Source organism: Platichthys flesus, chromosome 7, assembly GCF_949316205.1.
Source record: "Platichthys flesus chromosome 7, fPlaFle2.1, whole genome shotgun sequence".
Taxonomy (NCBI): Eukaryota; Metazoa; Chordata; class Actinopteri; order Pleuronectiformes; family Pleuronectidae; genus Platichthys; species Platichthys flesus.
Genome location: NC_084951.1, coordinates 8,098,460 through 8,123,169, shown reverse-complemented (window position 1 = coordinate 8,123,169; position 24,710 = coordinate 8,098,460). Strand labels below are relative to the sequence as shown.

General features: G+C 41.6%; 1 protein-coding gene across 2 annotated transcripts in view; it reads right to left on the bottom strand.

Annotated features, from left to right (window-relative positions):
- Positions 1–8,933: 8,933 nt before the first annotated feature.
- Positions 8,934–24,710, bottom strand: part of mtor (mechanistic target of rapamycin kinase) — an 84,531-nt gene continuing 68,754 nt past the window's right edge. For both annotated transcript variants that reach the window (XM_062391706.1, XM_062391704.1), the window contains exons 38-58: positions 24,045–24,162; positions 23,226–23,492; positions 22,606–22,706; positions 22,323–22,419; positions 22,004–22,102; positions 21,737–21,859; positions 20,684–20,866; positions 20,076–20,210; positions 17,862–18,036; positions 16,328–16,463; positions 15,962–16,109; positions 14,381–14,503; positions 13,783–13,865; positions 13,619–13,691; positions 13,100–13,174; positions 12,615–12,750; positions 10,968–11,033; positions 10,791–10,871; positions 10,477–10,557; positions 9,545–9,650; positions 8,934–9,411 (exon numbers count right to left, since the gene is read on the bottom strand). In XM_062391706.1, coding sequence (XP_062247690.1) covers positions 9,396–9,411; positions 9,545–9,650; positions 10,477–10,557; positions 10,791–10,871; positions 10,968–11,033; positions 12,615–12,750; positions 13,100–13,174; positions 13,619–13,691; positions 13,783–13,865; positions 14,381–14,503; positions 15,962–16,109; positions 16,328–16,463; positions 17,862–18,036; positions 20,076–20,210; positions 20,684–20,866; positions 21,737–21,859; positions 22,004–22,102; positions 22,323–22,419; positions 22,606–22,706; positions 23,226–23,492; positions 24,045–24,162 — 2,422 coding nt within the window. In that variant the 3' untranslated portion in view covers positions 8,934–9,395. The remainder of the gene's footprint in view (positions 9,412–9,544; positions 9,651–10,476; positions 10,558–10,790; positions 10,872–10,967; positions 11,034–12,614; positions 12,751–13,099; positions 13,175–13,618; positions 13,692–13,782; positions 13,866–14,380; positions 14,504–15,961; positions 16,110–16,327; positions 16,464–17,861; positions 18,037–20,075; positions 20,211–20,683; positions 20,867–21,736; positions 21,860–22,003; positions 22,103–22,322; positions 22,420–22,605; positions 22,707–23,225; positions 23,493–24,044; positions 24,163–24,710) is intronic.

Genomic DNA, 24,710 nt, shown 5'->3' with positions numbered 1-24,710 from the left:
CTTGCAGAACCACCTGACATCGACATGATGAAGATGAATGAGCTGAAACGAGAAGAAACCTCCAGTCTTAAAATAAGGAATTCACCCCCACCTTAGACACAACGCTTTGTTTTGTTCTCCACTTGATGAATCAGTTTATCCACCTGTAAATTAAACGTTATTTAATTAAAAGTTTTATTTAAATGTGCTGGCCACGCTGAGGTTTGGCAACACTACCGCTTTTGTCCAGAGAGGCGCAAATATCAACAAAAATGAATAGTTCCTCTTGGGGCTTTGAGAAAAATAAAATGACTGGAATCTGGTTGAGAGTGTTGAAATTCGAAAGTCAAAATCGATGTGAGTGTGCAGTTATTTTTTGCAGATTAAGTGATGCTCTCTCTCATCCTCGGCTGATTTTTCACTGTCTGCCATCCCTCGCTATGATCCAGTAAAGTCGAAACACAATCAATTATTTGTCAAGTAGAAGAGAATCAGTTCCTGCGACCGGTGCAGCCTCCCTGAGCACATTCATACAGGCGCTGACACGCACGCACGCACGCACGCACGCACGCGCACACACACACACACACACACACACACACACACACACACACACACACACACACACACACACACACACACACACACACACACACACACACACACACACACACACACACACACACACACACACACACACACACACACACACACACACACACACACACACACACACACACACACACACACACACACACACACACACAGTTGGTCTGACAGTCCAATAACTGCATCAAGTTTGGAATAACATCAGCAGGCTCAGAACGCTGTCCTCTGACAACAGCACAGCGTCCCGTCTGTGTCTCTGCTCCACTGTTACTACACTGCTGAATGCACAGATGACTCAAGTGGCCAGGCTTACAGCTAATGAGGACCTTTACCTCCCCCTGACCCGGATTACATGACTGGGGGAGCAGAGGGCCTCAATACAACACTGTCACCAAACCTAACCAAAGCAGAGGTTCCTCATTCGCTGGCCGAGAAAGATCAACGCACCGCAAAATTTGAAAACAGCTCTTCTTTTCGCAGGACATGTATTGTCAGAGTTGTTTTCCTAATTTGCATGTGTTTTCTTTCTATTTGCATGTAACCTCTGCTTTTGTTGGGGGAGTAAGGTGCCCTGCTCAGGGGCACAAACAGGGTAGGGAGAAGACGAACAGAGACCTTCTCTGCCCATAGTCCAAGTTTCTGAGCTCAGGCTCCAGGGATTTCAGGCTGAGAGAATTTGGTCTGAAACCTTGTTGGTTACCGAGGTTGGGCCCAGATTATCTGTTCTCTTGAGGGGTCACAGATTAATTATCAAACCTCCTAAACCGCCCACAGAATCAATTATCAAAAATGTCTCTCTCATCTCCATTTTGTTGACACCAGCCTCCTCGTGCTTCCACATGAGGTCACATGGGACGTGAGGTGTTGCGTCACTGCTCTGGAGCAATAATCAAAACAATTACAAATACAATAACCTGCAATGTGTCATAGAAAATATCAAAAGATTCAGATGTTCCATTCTATTTTCAAATCGAAACCCAGCTTTCATTAGTTTGAATAAACAAGGCTTTATGAAGGAAAGTATTTAACATATTTGAAACACACACTGTTTTTGGTGGGAAACAGTGACATGATGATAACTTGTGTTTTGTGTTTTACTGGTTTGACGTCATCTCATCTTCTTCTCACTTCAGCTTGGCCACGTCCTCCGACCCTGTTTTCTACTTACATTTTCTATTTGTGTCTATAGCTACACCTGTAAACTGTGTGTGGGTGTTAAAGCATCAAGTGAGTGCTTTTGTTTTTCACTCATGAAAACTAGCCACATTTAATACTTGCAGGATAAGTTTAGAATCTTTTTATCATCATTTAAACAATCAATGAAAAGAACCGTTCAGTAGCTCAGGTCCCTTTGTCATTACATTCTGTTGTCATTCAACAACTCACTTTAAACACAACATTTATTCTTCTCTGTAGGAGAATTCTTCTCATTGCTGTGTGCCACTGTATGTTTTTAAAACTACTACGAGGGTGAATCAGAACAGTGAAGCTCCCAATACACATGTTATAAAGCCCCATAAAGCTGCATATCCTGATAGTTATTCTTTGTAGATTCGTCTATATGACCCTATTTAAAACTATGTAATTGTTTCACAGTGTCATTTGATCTAAAAACAAGAATGAAGATCAGTAGAACACACACCTCCACCCAACAGTCTCTGTTTGAAACCACATTTAAATTCACTATCTTGAATTTTATTTACAGTTGCAATCAGAAATATTCAACCCCCCAAAGATTTTAAGGATTTATCAATTAAAGTAGACAGAATCTTGTTCTTTGATCAAGATTCTGCTTCGGATGCCTTCTTTATGAGTTGAGTGATAAAGAAAATCAACACGGAAAATGCATGATGTAGTATTTGTGTGTAGCAGTATATTTTGTTAAGATAGCCATGTCACGATTATTCAACCCCTATATAATATTGTTGTTTTTAAAGCTGTCTGACAGTTTTTTTTTGTCCTAAAGTTGAGTTGAAACATTATTAAGCCTTTGGGAACTCTATACTGATCCTTCATTTGCTTCAGCTGTGATGCATATATAAACCCCACCCATGAAGGTATTCAAGGTGTTTTGCAATCATGGGAAAGACAAAGGAGCTTACACAAAAGCTGAGAGAGGAGATAATTTCATCACACCTGAAAGGCCTTGGGTAGAAGAAGAATTCCCCAAAAAATTATATTCCAAGAGACACAATTGGGAAAATTATAAGGAAGTTTACAACTGATGGAGCAGCTTCAAACATGCCTGGCCGTGGAAGAAAGCCCAGCATTTCATCAAGGACCCTCAGCAACTTAGTCAGAACAACTCAGATAAATCCCTGTGTGACTGCAAGACACCTACAGGATGACCTGATGAAGGCTGGTAAAGTACTTCAGTGGCAACTCTAAGACGTGCACTGAAAAAACAAGGACTTCATGGCCGGACTCCAAGATGCGCTCAGCTCTTGACCACAAGGGACATCAAAAGTCGACTAGAATATGCCAGGAGGAATTTGGATAAGCCTACAGAGTTTTGGGTGACAGTTCTATGGACTGATGAAACCAAACTGGAACTGTTTGGACGTATGGACCAGCGGTATGTCTGGCGTGTGAAAGGACAGGCTTATGACCAGAAGAATACCATCCCCATAGTCCAGCATGGAGGTTGGTCAAAGATGATGTTGGGCTGTTTTTCTGCGGCAGGAACTAGCAATCTTTATTGTGTACATGGCATCATGGATTCACAGAAATACCAGGCCATTTTAAAGAGGAATGTGATTCCTTCTGTTGACAAATTGAACCTTGGTGATCATTGGACTTTCCAGCAAGACAATGATCCAAAGCAAAATCTCCAAGTCCACCAAAGCTTGGTTGAGAAAAAGATCCTGGAACGTCCTGGAGTTGCATTCACAGTCACCAGATTCAAATTTGATTGAAAATCTTTGGTGGGATTTAAAGAAGGCAGTTGCAGCATGGAAGCCATCAAACATCACTGATCTAGAGGCTTTTGCACTTGAAAAATGGGCAAAGATTCCAATCGAGAGGTGTAAGAAGCTTGTCCGCACTTAACGCACTAGTTATAAAAGCTAGAGGATGCGCCACAAAGTACTGAAGCTGGGGGGTTGAATAATACTGCACATGCACATGTGTTGAAAGAGTTACATTTTTCATTTGAACTTCAAAGTCAAGTCAACTTCTGTTGTCAAAATAATTAAAATACGCATCAATAAATATCTTTTGTTGTTTGATGAGGTTTTTTTGTCATTTATTGTCATTATCTGTCATCCACATCACCACAATGTCTATTGAGTTGAGGGGCTTGAATATTTCTGATTGCAACTATATAAGCATCAACACTCCCAGAGGCCTTGGTTCTTTCAAGACCATCTTCCCTGAGCATGTCAGTGATGAGTGCAAGCATTGGTTCTACTTGTACCAGTCTGAGGACTTTTTTCTAAGCACTGCACAATAAATCACTGACAATGTTGAAAAATGCCCTATCTCACAACTTTAAAGACGGTAAAAAATGACCCCTAACATGTAATGGTGTCTTCCTTGCCCCAGCCCTTTACAAAAATCAGTTGAGTAGATTTTGAGGAATCTGGCTAACAAACAGATGAAAACATACCTCCTTGGTGAAGACACTTATAACTATACAGGATATGAACCACTTATTACATCCAATCACAAGCCTCTCTTTGCAAAATATGCAACATATTAAGCATCGACCAATTAAATCCATGGTCTTAGCTATGGTATGTTCAGGACCAAATCAAATACTCGCCTGTTGGATCAGCTGCTTGTCCTGTCTCACTTTAAAAGAATCACAGACCAGCACAGTTGGTCAACACAGACATTATCTCACTGCTTGTAGCTCCTGGACCTCACTCTGTATTTAACCAGAACATTTCCAAACACGTAACCACGTCATGGTGCAGTTTAAAGGCAGCGTTATGCAAAATGCCCACTGCAGATTGAACTGTCCCAAGTTGTATCATTGGTCTGTTGTTATTCATGTTGTGCAGTTACAATAAAATATATATTTGTAGACGACTTGCTTTTCATCACTCATCTCAATAAGCTACTAACACAGAGTCTGTGCTGGAGATTTGAACCAACACACAACTTAAATGATCCCACTGTTTGCTGCTGCTCTGTGACAAACAGGTGATTATATGAGCAGCAAATCTTTGGGCACACATCTCTGTTGACCCGACTCAAAGGAACATTAATAGACACGGTAAACAAGTCTGAAGCTGGCAGAGGAACATGCCTGAAGTGTCCTCCGAGAGGAGCGGCTCCCGAGCGGGCTAAACTGCTGTCAGGTCCATCGATACAGGCTTTACACCACAGTGCACAGAGACAGCCCGAGTCCTGGTTGCAGGCTCCCACTTTAAACAGCTCCAGGGCCTGCTATCGAACCCCTCCGGCTGGCCGTCGATATCACCTCTGTCTCTGCCTCTCTCGTCACAGCTGTTAGCCATGCCAGAGAGTGCGAGATGGGGGGGGGGTATGAGAGACAAAGTGCTGTCATACCCAGAGGAAGGTGGGAACAACATGGGAGCAGCAAGGAGTGCGTTGTTTGGGAGAGTTTGGTGAATCCAGCTACTGCAGCTCTGGACTCTGACTGAAATCGAGAACTGCAAGTTTCTCCATGAGCTTCTAACACAAGGTCTCTCTCCCTGAGATCCAGTGCTCGGTCCCTTCATCATTTCTGATGAGAAAGTGAATTGTGTCCCTGCAAAAGCTATTTTAGTTTGATGCTTCTCTGAATTAATGGAGAACGGTGACACTCCCCCACTCCTGCCTCTGAACGCCTGCTCTTGCACTTGTATATAACTCTGGTGAGTGGGGACAATATCCTGTGAGAAGTGTGCATCTGAAAGTCGGTCGCAGTTTAAATCTTCAGAATCATGTCCAGCTTGTTCAAGAGTAATGCCCAACTGTAGACGAGTTAAAAAGACTAAGAGGTCATTCAAACTGAGCATTTATTTCAGATTTAGAAGAATTCTAAGCAAAGTGGGACTAATGTGTGCATACATCAGGACGATCAGATGTGCCCGAGCACCAGTCGCCCGTTTGCAAGAAGTGACCACTGTCGGTGCTGTTGTGAAGAGAGCCACAGTGAGAAGTGGCCTGCTCGACACAGGCAGGAGAGGAGATAAGACTGCAGTGGGTAACAAAGATCCTGCATTTCAGATAAGCAAAGCCCATGAGGTTGTCTGCACGGTGACTGCAGGCTACAGTGACCAGGCCGTGTTGAAAGGCCAAGTCCTCTCGCCAAAGTCCAGAGGTGCAGGTTGTGTTGGTGAGAGAAATGGTTCATCTAGGAAATTACAAGTCTATTTATCTTTCATATTGAACTAAGCGTTTCTGGTGATTGAGTCAGTGATTGACTTGTTAGATGTTTCCATCATCACTCTTTACCTTACCAGGACTTATACTGCACCATTTTGTATTTATTTCACCAAAAACCTACCACACGGTGCACACTGATTTAACTGATCCAAAGTCTTTTTACTGATCTTGACTGATGTTTTTACCTAATTAATATGGATTTTTTCAGAATCATATATGATGAAATATAACACGGTTGACCTCTTGAAAAGCAGGACATCGATCCCTCAGTATAGAAGAATCCCAGTGATTCCAGTGGAGCGAGGGAGCTGCAGCAATGAACCCAGTGATCCTGCAGATTACCTGTTAGGAAGGTAGTGGCGGGGTCAGGGGACCAGGGAGAATCTTGGCTCCGTCACGGTGTACTGATGAGATCGGTGGTGGTTAGCTGAGCAGGTTTACACAGCACTGAATCAACTCAAACCAACAGTAAAGGGGGGAGGCACTGGTTCAGAGGGATGTGAGAGTGGGGACTGATGAAGAGCTAGATGCAAACCAGGTGGGAAGAAAGCAGCAGCAGCAGAGTGCACGGACAAGATGAGAACAAGCAATGGACCGAAGGGATCTCATGGTTCAGGTTGTAGGAGGTTGAACCCTTTCACATCAAACTTTGCATTCAACCGTGATTAATGTTCTGCCGAGTCAACCCCTAATGTTAAATAGAGGTCAAACCACTCTGAGAGGAAGTCTGGACCACAGTCTCATCTGCTGTCCTGAAGCACCATGGGAGACACACAAGCGCTGCTGCCACCACCACGACAGCAGGTCATTTCTTTCTTTGCTGTAAAACAGCGTCTTGCTCCCTCTGGGTTAGGGAGTGGAAGTATCTCAGGGCCTTGTTCTTTAATGAGGGTCAAATGGAGCATGATATGGACGGGGACTCTGGTGCAGCATCAGCAGTAATGCAGGCACTTCACCAGACCAACGTGGAGGGTGTGGAGCTTGAAGGTGGAGCTCTGAAGTGGACTGTGGAGGTTATGTTTCAACACTCAGCTACAGTCATTAGCTTTAGGTAATGACAGAATGACATGTCTCCTCCAGGGGGCGGTTGTGCTCCCCCTCTGAGAAATCTCGTCACTGCTCCTTTGCATCAAAAGGGGAGCCGGTTGTGATCGTTCTGACATTTGATCAAGATGCCTCCTGGGCGCTTACGTGTGGGGAATATGACTAGAGACACCGTGATAGACTCAGAACATAATGAAAGGACGACACATCTCACCTGGCTTGGGAACACCTGGTGATTTGGATGACATTGGTTGGGAGAATGGTTTCTGTACTACCTCGCTAAGCCTGCTCTCCCCCTCCGAAGCTTTCCATTTTAGCCGTTCTATAAATCACCCAACTTAATGGGAGTGCAATTGGGAAGGAAATGAATCATGTAGTTTAGCCGAACATGAGGTGAGGTCACCATGGAAGGAAGGTTGTAAGCAAAGAGAAACAACTGGACAATCTCCTTAAGGGAGTTTAGGCAAAATTGTCTAATGTTTAGACATTTAAGGCTAATTAGATTATTTTACTGTAAAAGAGAATCTCCCTCTGGTTCTTCAGATTTGGTTTGTGTGAAATGGAAATGTTGAAGAGAGCCCTTATTAAATCTCTGGGGTCATGAGGAGCTAAAGAGGGTTCAAAGAGGTGGAATAACATCCAAAGGGAAGAACACGTGATGGAAGACAGATCAAGCATGGAGGGAACTGCAGCAGGGAAAAAGAAAAACAGGGCTGAGGCCCTATGGGGGAGCATATAGTGGTGAATGTGTTGCTGTATCCCATCATTCCTAAAGTCTTGGCTCAAAGTGCTGAGCCTGGACGGCTTCGTGTGACAACCTTAATGGCTGATGAAGCGTGGCCTGCTGCATCCCCAGTCTCCCCCACCAAGCCCGACACCGTCCCTCATTTAGGGGCATTGTCTCCCAATCAGTATCATTTGTCACCACTGCCTCGCTCCATGCAGCCGCTCGGGCTGTTTTTCTGTGGCCCTCGCCCATTTCCACAGTTGGTAAACAGCTAAATCCCTCTCCCAATCAATGCAGCCTGTTTAACTTGAGCTATTGACTCGCCTGCACCTCGGCAGACTTGAGAGGCTGAAAAAATACAAACAAATTAGACGGGGGGAGAGAGAACAACAAAAATGGTGACAAAGACTATCAAAAGTCACATTTCCAATAATGAGCTTTTGGTGGCAGGAGGGGGAAAAAAAGTGACAGGGTGGAGGCAAAGGATGAGAGGGAGGAGGGGGGAGGGAACTAAAGGGACAGCAGAGAGGGAGTCGATCGATATGAACAGATAATCACCAGGCCTCTGTTCCAGTGTGTAAAGAGTGTGACATTGCAGAGGTGGGTACGGCAGGGAAGAGATCAATGGGCTGCTTTTTGTTGATCCGTAATCCCTAACTATCTACAAGTAATTAACCTTCAGGGGAGAATGCAGTGAGGAAATAAATTCGAGAAATACGAGGAGGAATAGCAATGAGCTCAAGTAAAACAGAAACTGCCTTTCATTGACCAGAAAGCTGCAAAGGAAACCAAATTGAGAGTTAAGTCTCCACTGCTGCCTTTGCAATTTGGGGCATTTGGATCGTTTTTTATTTGTCAGGGACTAGTTTACTGTGAATGACCATGTCACCCTGTGGTTCTTAACATAGAAATAAATATAGAGTAACTCCAGTTAGAGCAGCAACTCTCACCTCGAGAGTTGGAAATGTAGTTTTATTCTGGGTTTATGTTTGGGCCTGCTGAGTGCAACCTCCTCCCCTAAGTAGAGAGGATCTTATTAGGAGTTAGAGTGCCCTCTGTGGGCACTGTGAGAAAAATAAGGGGAGAGGTGCACCTGGTCTTTCAATAAAAGAAAAAACTTACCCGATGCCAAAAAATGAACGATTTTATAACATAATTTCCCCCCTTTTCTATTTATAACCACAGAGGGTGTAACAAGATCAGCCAATGTCAGAGGAACACAGCACAGAGACAGTGGTTTCTCTGCAGGATTTATTGGCACACAATTGCCGGTACACAGTACTTCATGATGATCTGAAATCAACTTCCATCTTGTCAGGAGTTCACATTGAAAGAATGCTTAAGTTAGTAAAAAGGCAGACCATCTCTTCAATTCAAAATTATACAATGGACTGGAGGGGTTTCACCTTGAGTGAAGTAAGAAATGTTTCAACACTCTGGCCACATTTATAGAGCTTGTAGTGATCATGGCGTTAAATATGTGGAAGAGTCATTTGAAGAAATGATCATAGGATAAAAGCAGAGATTATTTCGACAAGTATTTTGTCATAAACTCAAAATGTGTCACTGGAAAAAATCGTACAATTCGACAGCAGTTGAAAAACAAAGAAAAAAAAACATTCTCTGTTGCTCTGCATCGTGGCTTCAGTGGATTTCTCTTTGAGTGGAGTGCTTCTCCTCGGCTGCTGCAGACGGGTCTTCACCAAAACGGACACCTGAGGAAAAAACAATATTCATCAAAGTCTGCTAAGATAGGTCATTCAGTTAATAACAACATGACTTCAGACAAATTAAACGTCCAGGCTTTGTCACTGCTCTAACTAAACGGGAATGTCAAGGAGTACTGACCACCCGATGTAGCACTGGCACAGGTTTTCATGCGACGTGGCTTGTTTAATGAGGAGCTCCACTTGTGTTGGCACATCCAGCGTCTCATCGTGAGAGAAGTCTCGACCTGTGGAGGAACAAACTCTCGTCACAACGCTCCACCCTTGACAGAAAGTTCAGCCTGGTAAAAGTAGATTTCCTTCAGGTTTTAAAAGAAGTCAACCAGCAACACAACGGGTATTTGAGGATACTTAAGGGTTTTACCTCCACAGAAAAATGTGGTTGATAAGCCTACAGTAAAGTTATATGGAGGACTGTAGTGGTAATAAAAATGTGGGTTAACTATAATTTTGGGGCAGCTCTTGCACGCCTTTATTAAAATGGTGGATGAACTGCAGTCACCCGTATACAAGACAATATTATAGACTAGGAGACAAAAGCAACTGAATCGTATAGTTCAATAAATTAGCATTTTATTATTGTTATTGTTTATATGTACTGGTGTGGGATAAACAAGGATGGAATGTAACTAAGTACATGTACTCAATAACTGTATTCACATTTTAAGTACGACATTACTTAAGTGTTGCAGTTTAAATATTAATTTATACATTAACTCCATTAGATCTCAGAGTCAAATATTATTTTTTATCTAGCTATAGTATCAAGTTGCTTTACCAATTAAGATATTAGCATCCAAAACATATTAAAACAGTAAAATCCTACTTTGACATCAATGCATGTTTAATATAACAATAACACATAACAACATTCACAGAGTTAATTCATTGTGAAAATTGCCAATTTGAAGCCAGCATAACTTTCATATAATGCTCAGTAAACAGTGGTGTTGACACGGTTTACAAGTGGGAGAGAGTCTGTAACGGTACATTAGTAACGATTTGTCCGGAGCCTTTGGTCAGTCTGTGCCTGTTGGGTGCTTCAGAACTCACCTGTAAGTTTGTCTCTCACTCTGTTGATGATCTGAATAGCTTTCTTGTTGAGAGCTTCAGGCTGTACCAGGCCGTCTCCAACTTATCAAAAGAGAAAACACAAACACACTGGCATCAACAACTTCACAAAATTCATCAAATATAATGGCTCCCTCTCTCCACCAACAGTCTTTGCAGCTGAGGGAAATCAAATTGGGCCTGAGTGCTGCATTAGAATAACACAGCCACTGTGGTAAAGCAGCAAGAGAAAACCTCAAAGAGTTGTACAACTACAGAAAATCCATGGAAAGAAAAAAGATGAAGTGGTGACTCACTGAAGGAGTGAATGGATTCAGGCACTGTGGTCCCTGGTTTCTTGTGTGTGGTCTCTCCGAGGTCTATTCCCTCCAGAGCCTCTGCAGACGACAGCGAACACTCACAGGTTAGAAACTCGGTCTCACATCATTAAGACAGAAACAGCAACCAGCGGTAACTTAAGTTTCCAAACTCACCCACTGACTGTCCTGCAGTGTACGAGTCGGTCCTGGTCCGGGAACGCTTGTTGCCTTTGATGGTCGCTGTGGGACCAACAGGGGAAAGTATGTAAGTTCTTTTTTTAATTCCTTGAGAAACAATGAATAAGTAAGGTTGGTGAAGGTGAACAAAATTCCCCTGCAGAGATTAAGGTGACTCAGCAGTGTGATATTACTGAATATTTCCTTAGCTTTATTTTAAAGGTATATCTTTGCTTCTTAAATGAGAAAAATGACCCCATTTTGAAATAAATGAAATGCTTGTGCAAATATATGTGTTATAAATATATTGTGTTCACAATCCTTCTGTGCTATTATGCTGCAAAACCACATCACATGCTGTTTTCAGACTATTATCTTTAGTGATGATAACATTTCAGAGGAAAGCTTTTCAACAAGGACATCTCCAGCATGTTTATAAAAATCAAAGTATATGCAGCTGCAGGTAGGAAAGGAAGTTGAACTTCCAAATATAGTTAGATGTTGGTGTAAGGATATGGTTAGGTGTGCTTTGGACTATTCTTCGTTGCTAATTGTAAATAATATTGTGCCTGGTTGGGAGCGTGGTTTGTCAGGTTTTCAAGGCTGGATGCTAGATACTGTTTTATAATCTGGCTCAGCTCCTCTCACAGCGTTCAATAAGACATCTACGTATTTGGTAGAGTCAATATGGCTGCAATTAATTTCATTCATCAGAACAAGATAAGTTTTGTTACTTCACTCAACAAAGAGTCATCGGTTTGTTTTTTCAGACATTTTCCTTGATTTCACAGAAGATTAATGAATCTTGATTTTTATGGGGACCGTTGGGCCTAAACAGAAGACTGCATTCTACTGAGTGCTATTCTAGACTTTACTGTAAATAATAGATGAATAAGGACACACAATGTTGATTTATCAAGTTTGTTTGTTGATTGTTCAGTTTTTTTAAATATCCAAAGAACAACACCAGTTGTCATGATGGATTACAAAGCCCCAGGAAGAAATATAATTGCAGACATTCTACAGGAGAAGTAAAGTAAATTCTCTCCATACAGTAACTACAGTAAATAAAAAAATATGAATTAAAGTATTGCAGGAGTATCATCGTTGAAAACTGGAGAGACCTGAGGAGATTAACATTCCACACACACAAATTGAAGGGCCTGTACTGATAAGTAATGTAAACAACATGCGTCACACCCCCTCCAGTCCAATATTTTAAATTTGTTTTAATGATCACAAGAAACAAACTACTGGATTATTGAAATTTGATTAAATTAAAAAAAGTAAATAATGAGCCTCATTTATGATAAAACGTATTCGTCTGTAGTGGATTCAATTTCGTCCTCCAGGCAAATCTGAAAGTATTTGCATGGAAGCCGCTTCATTCACTCACTCTGACGACCTTCAGACATCGACACCACTTCTTTCAACATTAGCTCAATTTTTCTCAGCAATATGAGCTAAATAGTGTCTCAGCCTGTGATGACTAAATGTATGTTAAGTGGAGGAATTTGTACAACATTCATTCATTATACTGGGATGAACTAATTCACATCCACTTCCTTATTATTATCAGTGATGCTGTTGTGTTTGTTTGCGTCTGAAGCATGAAATGTGTGCTACTGTTCTCCTTTCACTTACTGTCCATGAGCCTCCAGTTGAGCAGCGGGTCGTAGACGAAGGCCTCCAGCACGGCCATGACGCTGTCCCGGTGCTCCCTCAGCACCTCCATCACGGTGTGGCACGTTATGCGGTAGTTACCGTCCAAGCCAGTCACCTGGAACATAGTCAGACACACACATTACAAAATGCATACAAAACAAGAACTTAGATCTGGTGTTTGTGTCATACAGTTTGGAAGGTAAGTGAAGAAGTCCTTTGAGGTTTGGTAGAGGAGCTACTGAATAAAATGTAAACCCTTGAAGCTTTCATAGTTAATTCGTTTTCATCTCTGCTCATTCAATAAATGCCACAGTGAGTCATAGGTTCTGTTATAGAGCTGCGCACTTGGAAAAGATGATCATTTTGACAAAAGTAAAAAAGCTTTGAGAGAATTTAAGTTCAGTTTTGCAGTTCACTGGAATCTTTATTGAACAATACTACACACAGTGTTTGGCGTTGCCTACCTCCATGGCGTTGGTCAACATCCTCGTCAGTCTGAATGGGATCTTCTCAGGGAACTTCTCTCTGGTCATGGCCACCTGTCAAAGGTTGTATCGAACTTAGTCTCATAAATAAAAGAGAATAATATGTTGGCAACAATAGCTACATGTACATGGACAGAAATACCCTGATCTTAACTATTAATAATCTGAGTAGGACACTGCCATGAAAACAGCATTTTCCGATTACCTTTTCCGAAAATAGGTCACACACTGACCGAGTACTAATTGAAGTCATGTGTAGTATTCCAACCTTAATCAAAGTATACAAACATGTATACATCTCACTTGCATTATAGCATCCTATGGAAGTTTTCACAGCTTATTGCTACATCAAAATGTAAAACTAGAATATGATTGGAGTATTCTATTAGTAACTTGTGTATACACCATAATCAAAATTTTGAATAATGTAAATTCTCAGAATATCGGTGTCCATGTAAATTTAAAAGGTCAATGTTTGGTTAGAAAATCTCTTCTCACCTCAAAACAGTCTCCAAAGTCAATGTGGAGAATCTTCCCACTTAATCGATCCAACATCAAGTTCGACGGATGCCTGACAGTTGGAATAATTGTCTTTTTGTTAATGTTGATAATGTTAATGGTCATTATTCTTATAATCATTTAGAAATAATGCAAGACTTCACCTGTCACCCAGTCCGAGGATGTAGCCCACCATTGACATCACAGCCAGGGAGCGAGTGTAATTAGTCCTCCTGTCGAACCAAACCTGGAGGGGAAGGAACATCTGGGTTATGAGATTTCTTCTGGTTCACATTCGAGCAGAGCAGTGTGGAGAACAGCAGAGAAGTCTCGGGCAGGCTTTCCAGACACTTAAACATGTAGACCATCTGGTTCACAAAGTGACATGTCATTTAAAGGTCTGTTGGTAAAGTCCTGCTGCGTCAGTTGTTGGAAAGTAGGATAAAGAGACAAAATGGATTCTTCAGTGGTTCCAAGTGTTTCACTTCACTACAAGTGATTTCCTTCAATTGTTTTAAATGTGAGAGACTGGACTCGTAAATTGGAATCGGTTAAAAACACAATTTTTCCTCTTATATAATGAAAGACTGCAGGAACATCAATACCTCTTCTAAAATGTTTATATATAGAGATGTAGGTTTTCTTTCTCTAAAACCAAGCACTCATTGGGGACCTTTTATCTCAGGACCACCTGTAAATGAGGATGGATGCTGAAAAGATCAGGTACACTCAATCTGTTAACAGAAAAGCGGAGCATCGCACCTCCGAGCTGGGGCTCTTGAGCCAGAGGAGCTTGGCCAGGTCATCTCCTGCCGTGTTGTTGACAGCATGTTCAAACACCTCAACCTTCTCCATCAGTGTCAGGTGGTCGTAGTCTGGGGCCATCTGAAAAACAAGGGGTCATTCAAGTCAAACGATGCAATCAAGATACAGATACCAAAGGAATATAAACCTGCAACTGTGATGACGCACAACATTAAGAGTTTCAGAAAACCCCTGATACATTACTGACAAAAAAAAACAAAAAAACATAAAGACTACTAGAGGTCTTTCTTTGCAGCCTGGGTCCTCACCAACCCAAACGCTTGTAAAGATTAGGGTGTAAACTGTCGGTGTTTTATAGAAAATAGTTTCCTGCAAACTTGAGGTAGAAGTGAAAAAGTCCAGAATGAAAATGTACTGTTGAGTCTCAGATTCAGAAAGAAGCACATTGCCTCACACTCTCAGACGACCATTTATCACTGTCTTACCCTCCCATCGTCCTCATTCTTTATCTAAAACTGATTTACTGCCTGACTGACAGCTCAGCATAACATCTTGCAGGAAGGCTTTCATTGAATGTAACCCATAATTAATAACTCAAATATCATTAGGAAATAGGAAATAAAACATTTTCATTTATACATAGTTGACAAAAGAAAAGGTATGTCTGTAATGCCTGTGGGTCAGGAGTAACAATCTTGTTTTTGTCTTCTCGATGTTGTTGTTCTATCCGTGTTCCCACTGAATCGTGTCATGGCCAAACACTATGTCGTCATCCTGCTCTGCACCAGTCAGACTTGAATTTCTAATACGTTGTTTTTGTGTGTGCTCCTTAGCCTCCTTCTCATTAGGCATTTCTCGGGGGTGGGGGACTTCATTTATGCCAATTCAGGACCTATGAATGTGTCTCCATTAATACTAATTGATATTCATAAATATAATCACCAGCAACAGATGCTTCTTGAGCTTTGATGAATCTATTTAGTATTCACTGAGGATGTTTAATGTGAAAAATGAGGATGTTTAATGTGAAAAATAAATATTTACAATTATTTCAGGAGTGAGACCAGCTGTTGGCACAAACCAGTAAATAACATATGTACACGAATGCTCACATGGCTTTGCAATTAATAAGATAGCATGATTAAAGTGGATCCTGGGAATGTGAGAGTTGGAATGATCTTAATGCTACTAAATGAGTTAACTGACTGAGCACAGTGAAGGCTGTGCTCTAACAACGTAAACAAACAATATTTACATGTTTATATTACATTAAATGATACAGGAAAAACACTATTACAATTTCAGTGGTTTTGTTTTCAGTTATAAAAGTAGAATGATAACCCCAAGTTTTGGCTGAAGTGCCTCTCCCTAGAAATTAAATTGTTTCATTTGAGACAAAATTTGAATGTTTTGAATGTTTAACCCATAAAGGTAGATTTTTCAAAAGCAGCATTAAGTTGTTTCATCAAACAGTAGTCATATGATTTAATTTCTGCTCATATCAAACATTTAAGTAGTATGCTTTATCTCTTTAATGTGAAGGTAGCAGGAACCTTATGAATCTCAATGGTTCCTCACCCTTAGCATGATGCGATGTTCAATGTTGAGCAAAATCTTTTTCTTCTCTCTGTAGTCTCTGATGAGGGCGTGCAGGGTGTCACAGTGCGGTACCCAGCCAATCAGGCCTGAGTTGGTGGACAGGGGGATCACTGCGTAGCGCTGGATGCTGTTCAATAAAATACACAACCACAGACACAAAACAGACAAACAAACAATTCATTGTCAAGACAATAATTATGGTTAGGTCTAGCTTTAGGTAAAGATTAAGGTAAGGCAAGTAATCAATATGGTTAATGTGAGAGTAAGTCTCCATGAAATCAATGTACGTCACTGTTATATCCTCTGAAGTCATGGAGACATGGTTGTGCGTGTGTGTGTCTCTACCTGAGGTTCTTTCGCAGTGACGCAGGGTCGTTGGCCAGCAGTGTGTTGACTAAACCAAAGAGCTGCATCACTCTCTCATCCTGCCTCAGGTCCTCGTGGCCCTTCAACAGGAACATGAATTCGTGGCCATTGCTGCCTACAGAGGGTCGCCACAAACACAACATTGATGTGCTGCTATAAACGGAGTTAAGACATTGTGTAAGAGACATTATATGTTTGGACGGCTGTTTTCTCCAAGGTGCGCTCCTGCTGCTCTGCACCTACATCTCTCCGCTACTCTCGTCTGAAGCAATGTCTTCAGTACCCAGTAAATGATTTCATATGAACCACATTGTTCACTGGGACGGTTTGTCCCAGCAATCCCTCACTCTGTTTGGTGGAACTCAAAGCTTCACAAGTTCCACTCTGTGAACTTCATTTCTGAAGTTTTATCTGTTCACTCTAATCAATTCATTTTTTTTCCTCCATTAAATCACATGAAGCGGAGCGAATTGAAAAATGACATCAACTTGATTCTATTAAGGAAAATCAAGTTTTCATCATGACACAGAGGAAAATGTACTGAACTTATCTGAGGTTCAGATGAGGTCACTTGTCTGTTTGTTCCACTTTCTCATACTGTCCTTAATATTCTAAACAGACCCCATTACAATGATTTCCCCCACACTGTGACTCTCATAAATAACTTGTTTTAATGGAGTTGACTGATGTTTCCAGTAGAAGGAGTAAAACAAAGCCCCAGTTCAATGCCAGTCCCTGTGAGGGATGTGCCGAGAGTCTCTAGGGGCAGAGAGCACGGACATAAATCTACGTGGCCTGGAGTGAGGTGACAGGTCTTAATCTGAAGTCCTGCTCCAGAGGTTAGGTGATATATTGGCCATCATCTTTTACACAGGATGATGTGTAACACTTATGGGATACATCAGAACAAGGTATCACGTCGGCCATTGGAGAAGAGTGAAGTACAGTGAACCGTTTGTGATTGATATTCGGAGGATTCTGCTGCAGGACAAGGAGACTTTATAGTGCTGAGCCACTGTTGAGCACTTCAGTGTTGTATTTCACATCATACAGTATGAGGATTAGATGTCAGACCTATTTATTTATGTATTTGAATTAATGACCATGTGCAATGTTGGGAGGATCCAAAGTGTGCCTGCATGCAGTATTTCTCCTGGGATGGAAAATGAAAGAACTACGTCTTTGGAGCAGAGCCGACCTGCCACTGAGCCTTGTTTTTCTGTGGTCATTTTAGGTCTATTTTTATGAAGTTCATCACTGGTTTGACCTTGGTTCTTTTGGTAGAGAAGATTTTTTTTCCCTCTGGTGTATTATCTACACACAAAACTTTGCCTTGACTGATGAATTCAAAATAAATTGTTGCCTTTTGGCAGCAGATTATATTAATATTGAATTTTCTCTAAAGTGATGGCCCACGCCTCCTGAAAGCATATGACTAGAAATTCTCTTTGATCCATTTTCCTAATATAATGGGTACAGATCCAAGGCCTGTGCAATTTTCTCCCAATCTTACCCATGATGGTGAGCTTGCGTGGGCGCTGTTTGGAGGTGATGACCTGCAGCGAGGCGGCGATGGACTGGATGCGGATGATAGGCGTGTTGGGGTCGTAAGTGCCGGGTACGGCCAGTTCCAGGTCCCGGCACATTAGCAGCTTTGGAGACACGTACTGCAGCTCCAGGGAGGTCAGCTGTGTGGAGAGATGATGAGGTGGCAGAGAAGAGACAGTTACTTTTGAGACTCCACTGATTAAACAGCTCCTGTCAATAGTGCCTTCAGCATTATGCACAGAGTGAAAGACACTGGTTCATATTCAAGTGAAGGTCTTATCTGCAGAAAGTTGTGGATTCGCAACCTTCAGTAAATCACTGTGGAACATTTCACTCTCTGTGAGCATCAATAAACGTATTATCTGCTTGTCTTCAGTCAACAATCCTTGATTTAACCTGCTTACATCCGACTCTGGATTCTATTTAAAGGCTTTTACGCTTAAATTGTTAATTCTGATGAATGGTGACTCCAGCACAGCTTCAACCTGCTGTGAAGCTACAGTCTGGATGCATCCTGGAGAGGGTTTATATCTATGTTAATGCCCTGTGTGGGAAATATTTGCACTGCTCCCAGCAAGTTATTATAGTGCTGTGTATGTCATGCTGCTTACTGTAATGCCACAGCGGGGGAGCATCCCCCCAAAAGCAGAACTCTGCCACACTGTCAAATAGTATGCCCGTCTCCATTTTCTCTGTGAAGTGATTGCTCCTGACAGAACTGTTTTTAATGTCATTCCTCAACAATGTGGTGATAGCTGTGAGGAATGACATCTATCAGACCAATTTCATCTTCACTCCAGAAGCAACAAAAGCTGGAGCTGGTGAAGTTTAAGCTCTTGATGCCGTGCTACTGACTCTGACATCGGCACCATTTGCCTCAGACAGGTTCATCATAGCTGGAGCAGCTTATCCAACTGTGTGCCACTTAATGACATTATTAATGTGGACACTGGTTTATAAAGATCAATCAATCAGTCAAACTTAATTGTACAGACAATTTTTTTGAGATTAGTGCAGTTAAAAACAGCCAAGAATAAGATGTAAAAAATTGAAATGATGGCAATTAAACATGGATAGAACAAGGGGTAAACATGTAATAAATTCACAATTTAGATGCAATTAAATAAAGTAAACCACACCTTATCCTAAGCAAGGCTAAAGAGGTCTGTTTGAAGCTTCCTTTAAATATTTCCACACTTCTGGCTGCTCTCAGGTCCTCATCAAATTTACATTTCCTTTTTATGAGTTCTTCCCTGACTCATACTACATCCTTCTGACAAGATTTGTGGAAACCCGAGCTGTTGTTTTTGTGCAATCTTGCTTACAAAGTAAAAACAGACAGGGGTTGCAACGGTTGACAAAATCTACAATGGAGGAAAACGTTTAATTGTGAAGCAATTGTTCATCACAACAGGTAGTGAAAAGGTGAAGGTTAACAACACAGCTTGTGAGAAGCCAATACCAGAGGCAAACATAGCTGCAACTTTTAGAATCTATGTCACAATATATTAATGGAAATGTTATTACACGATGTTCCACCATTCCTCTTTGACTTCCATTATCTTTCTGTCTCATCACTCCCAGCTATCCTTCAACACTTCTGTTGGCATTTTGTTCAATGAGTTCATCCAGACATGGATGACTGAAACAAGACCAATGTTCCTCTATCAAAATCGTCCATCATACCACTTTACGTGACTAACAGACAGTATTTGTGATTTCCCTGTCAGGAGATCACAGAACAAGGTTGGACATGAAAGAGAAGAACATTTCTCATCACATCTGATGAGAGATTGGAATGGACGTCGGCATGCAGAGCTGCTGGGATGTCAGCTTGATTTCCCCTAGAGCCATAATAGATGAGCTGGTCTCTTTTCATCCACATTTATCAGATTCATATCAGCTTTTTCAGTTGAAGTTCACTGACATTTGTAACAAATTATTTGTTAATATGTATGTAGAGTGAGGGATGGGAGATTTGATCACAGGTGGTCATCCAGGATACATGTTAATACAAGGGGCCTTTGTCCCTTTGATGAACATGTCAAAGCAACACTAATACTTTCCTGTACTTAAGGGAACACCTATCTATTTATATACTGTACTGTACAACTATATTGTTATCCATGTAAGGTAGCTTATAAGAAATTCAGAGCACTGACTCCATAGTCTCACTCACCTGTGGCAGCTGTTTGGAGATGCGTCTGAACACGTGGTAGTAGAGGTCCCAGGCCTGAGTCAGGTCTTTGACATTTCCAGACCGCATGTACTTCCTGCACCAGTCCTGAGCCTCCATCAAGTCCCTGCCATAAGCCTATAGCACAAAGTCATTATTATTGCAATGGAATACAATTTTTTACAGATGCCATAACATATAAAATGCCCAACACTGTGTTTATTTCAGCTCTCTGTGTATGTCTCTCTCACAAACACAGTGACAATGGTTCCATCAGTCATAGTTAGACAGGCTATCAGGAGCCAATTCCACTGTATCAGTGGCCCAGTGGACTGCATATAAATCCACTTTTCTGAATCAAACAAGCTCAGCTGCATTTCCATAACGGGAATGCGACTCAGCATGCAGGTCCCGGGCACTGGTCATGGGAGCGTGCTGGGTGCAAGTGATGGGCGGACTAATGTCAAAGTAAAACATATCAAAAATTGACATCTTAATTTGTGGCTTAACACATTTACACAACAAAGTATCTCGCATTTTTTAATCTATGCTAGACAGTTCATGTTGTTGCACTAAAACAAGAATAAATTTAACCCCATTCTGAGACGCACCTGGTTAAAAGAGGTTTCTTTGAGGGTTTGAGGTCCTCTCTCCATCATGGCATGTAGAGGCTCCAGCACAGCAAACATTCCCTTGACATTGCGCTCACCAAAGTAAAGACGTGAAGCTTCTTCTAGGCCTTCGTGCCACATCTCGTGCCATAAGATGGCCACCCTGATGAGTTCCTCACTCACCTGGATAAAGAGAAACAGATATGAAAATGGCAGACTGCTCTTTGCTTTTTCCTCCAACTAACTGTGGTGTTCATAGATTTCGAATCAGTTAGGGAAATTTCAGTCTACAAAACCAATTATGCCGGGATATGAAAGAAATTGTCAGAAAACTGAAGATGTAAACTGTGCAAGGAAACCGCTAAACTGTCTGTGCATTATTAAGATAATAAGGTAGGGCTGTTATGATTTCATACTACCTATATTAAAACAATATAATAAAGTGTAATAATAACCCTTTCAAAAAACAATGATTTTTGAATTAGCAGGAATATTAAGTCTGACATTGAAATTAGTGATTATCATGAATCTGTATCGTTCCGGTCACTTTAAACCTGATGTCCTGGGTATGTGCGCGACTTGTGCTGCACGTGGCAGATGAACTGAATGACAAAAAATAAGAAACACTGGCTCTTTTACATTAAAAGACCCTGCTCCTCTCATCTCTGCTTCACTATCTGTGTCGCTCTGTGAGTGTTGGCGGGGTCCAGGGCCTGTGTGTTTGTAAACTGCATCTCGATGTGTCTTCGGATAAGTGGACAAAGATACGAGATGAGAAAAGCGATTCGTAACGCTCTAAAATGTTGCTGCTGTTCTTATGTAAAATGGGGTCACTAATGGGGGAATGTATATATTAAAATGATTCATCCATTTTACGATTCAATATTGGATCATTTAAATGAAGATCGATTTTAATCAGAGAATCGTTTTTTTAAAACCCAGCCCTACGAGCTTCAGTTTCATGCTCGAGAACAAATCTGCATCACACTTCAAGTAAAGGATGAAAATTATTCTATCCAGTGATGAAAAATATAAATGAATTAGTGTCTCTACCATCATGGCCTGCTGAACCAAAGTGTTGCAGTGTTCACACATGTTCTTCAGGATTTTGTTCGCAGCGTTGTGGCGTGCTGTGGTGGTGGACTTGGAGGCCACAGTCAGTGGGTAGATCAAAGCCTGGATGAGAAAAGAGAAGAATCCAGCAATTCATCACTATTCACTGATGGTACTGCTTAGTTATATAGTTATTAACACAAATGTGGTCTTGGTTGTGTTTTATATAAACATTTAAAGCATTAGCTGCAGTGTGAGCAGACTGACCTGAGGATGATAGCGTCCGATATCTGTGAGCAGCTGGTGGATGAGGCGCCCCACCAGGGCTCGGGGGGTATCGATTCGAGCTATGAGCTGAGGGATCACCTGGAAAAGCAGAGACATGGATAAAAACCTGGGGTTATATATAAAATATGAGCTATAGCACAGACACAGTGATTGTGTGTTTTAAAGTATTTTGGAAATACACACTGAAACCAGCATTACTCATTTATCTTACAAAAGCATTCTCCCTTACACAGTTTTTCCCTTTTCAAACTTCTCTATCTCTAGCTAAATGCCATATGTGTTTGTCTGTGTGTATTACCTGCAGCCAGGTGTCGATCTGAATGGTCTTGATGCCCTCCACCAGGCCTTCGTTCACTTCAGGCCAATGACCATAGTCAAACCAAAGAGTCAGAACCCTGAACAGGGAAAAACAGGACAAGAATTAAAATAGAAACCTTGTTTTCCAGCTCATACAGGAGAATGGAATAGTGAATTTACAAACAACCACTAGAGGTCCTACTACCCCAACATGCCACAGTGTCCATGGCGAAGGTTGCCGTGTCTTTGCTGTGCATCAAGCTTGTGTTAATCATTTAACTCACCTGAGTGTGTCCTGCAGGTTGTTTCCTCTTGACAGGGAAATGGAGCGGAAGAAACCTTGAACAGCAGGAACTGTGTACATGAGCAACGTCTTCGAAAGGTCCTGTGCAGAGACAACAGAGGGCATTTAATGCATGACAAAATCAAATAAGCAACATTCGATAACACAATGTATTCTAGGTGTTCACTGTAAGTGATGATGGCAAGGGTCACTATAATTTACAGCTCAAATATTCAGCAAAGACTGAGCAGAACTGGAATGAAGTATTCAAAGATTGATGTACAAATACAAGATTTTAGTTTAGTAATATCTTGACAAATGCAGTACGTCAGTGCTCGGCTTGTGTTGTTTGTAAAAGATGCAGAGACTTTGTAAAATTGTTAAAACTGTTCCTTCTGGGTAAAAATGTCTGACAACTGCGTACTAACACATATATCTATCACATAAATATATCTGTCTATCCATCCCTCTATTGGGATCTGTAGTTTTTCAGTAGCAGTTACATGTGGGCTAAAACTGTACACTGGATGAGGTTTGTTGCTAGAGCAAATGAAACATTCTATGAGTAATGCAGACAACCTAATTGTGTGTATTGTGCGTACCTAAACTAAGGGTTTGTACCTTGGCTTGATTGGGATCGCTGGGAGAAGACATCGCAGAGAATAACATTTCATCCTCTGCGATTCTCCCCTCATTGTACTTTTTCTGGCCCGGTGAGGGCACAGGACTGTGATCGGTACTCTCGACTTCGCTGTCACTGTTGCTGGCTTCACTGTTCGCACTGGCACCGCTGGCGTGGCGCAACTTCTTCTTCTCGTCGCGTCCCTGATTCTGGTGCTTGTAGTGTAGCACCGCCTCAAAATTCATCACGGCCCACGCGTGCCAGGCCTGAAGACAGATGGTACAAACTGGGTGAAGCTGGATTTCCAAGAGGTGGAACCTGGAAATGACTTCCACGTTTCTTAAGATGCATTTTTCCAGTTTACTAAGGGGACAGACATCTCCCAAGGGCCTGTAATTTTTCTCATCCAAACATAAAAGTTGAATGTTTCTTGCGTTATACAACCAGCTATTACAGGCGACAGGGAGTCATGAGGATGGATGGGGAGAGCGGTAATGTGGGGGTAGTGACATCTTTGTAGCCTGCAGCTAATGCATGTTTAAGAAAAAGCAGTGATACTCTCAGCTATTCTATCACCTCATTTATTTGATGCATCAGGAAAGGAACAAGCAATGTGACAGTCTGATGAGCAAAATAAATGAACTGTGTATAGAAAAATAGCTCTATTATGTTTGTTTAAATGGTAATTTAAATGGGGTCTAAAGTTTTCCTAATGACACATCAGTGTCGGGGCAGCCTCCTGCTGACACAGCTGGGATTTTACTGTTGCCAGGCAAAAGTCAAAAGTGAAAGGTTAGTGATGAAGGGGAGGTACTGACCTTGTACCAGTTTCGGTCATGCTCAGTGGAATGGCTGTAATACTGCAAAACCTTGGGGATGGTGCTCTCATTGATCCCCTGCAGACTGAGCTGCCACTCTCCCAGCTTCAGGAAACATCTACATGGAAGAAACGGATAAACATAAAGACAGACATTTCATCTAAGATAACTTCTCAAATACCTGGTTTTCTTCCAATTAAAAAAAACATGTTTTCATGTCTGCAGAAAACCTGGCACACAAGGTGAAGCATCGATGACATGCTGGCTTGTAATAAAGAGAAAAACAACTTTCATCCTCACTCCACATCTTGAACACATGTTCTTGCACTGTCGATTTGGGTTTGAGCCGGTATGATCTGCTGTAGGGTGTGTCCCTCTTTGCAGCACTACGTTATACACCGGAAACGATGTCGGATATTGGGGCAGAGGTGAAGAGAACAACTCAACTGCTGTGGCTGTTCATCATGTGAAATGAGAGGACAACATGTCTGGTTTTTTAGTGTGATTCTTAGAGGGATGATGATTCAGTGTTTGTTGTCTGAGCAGCATTAGCTGTATCTGTGTAGTTCACTTCAAGTCCAGTGTGGACACCCGACCCAAGCCCAGCAGAATGCTGTGCTGGATTCATACCAAAATGTTGCAATGATATTTGGATTCGGGTCGAGT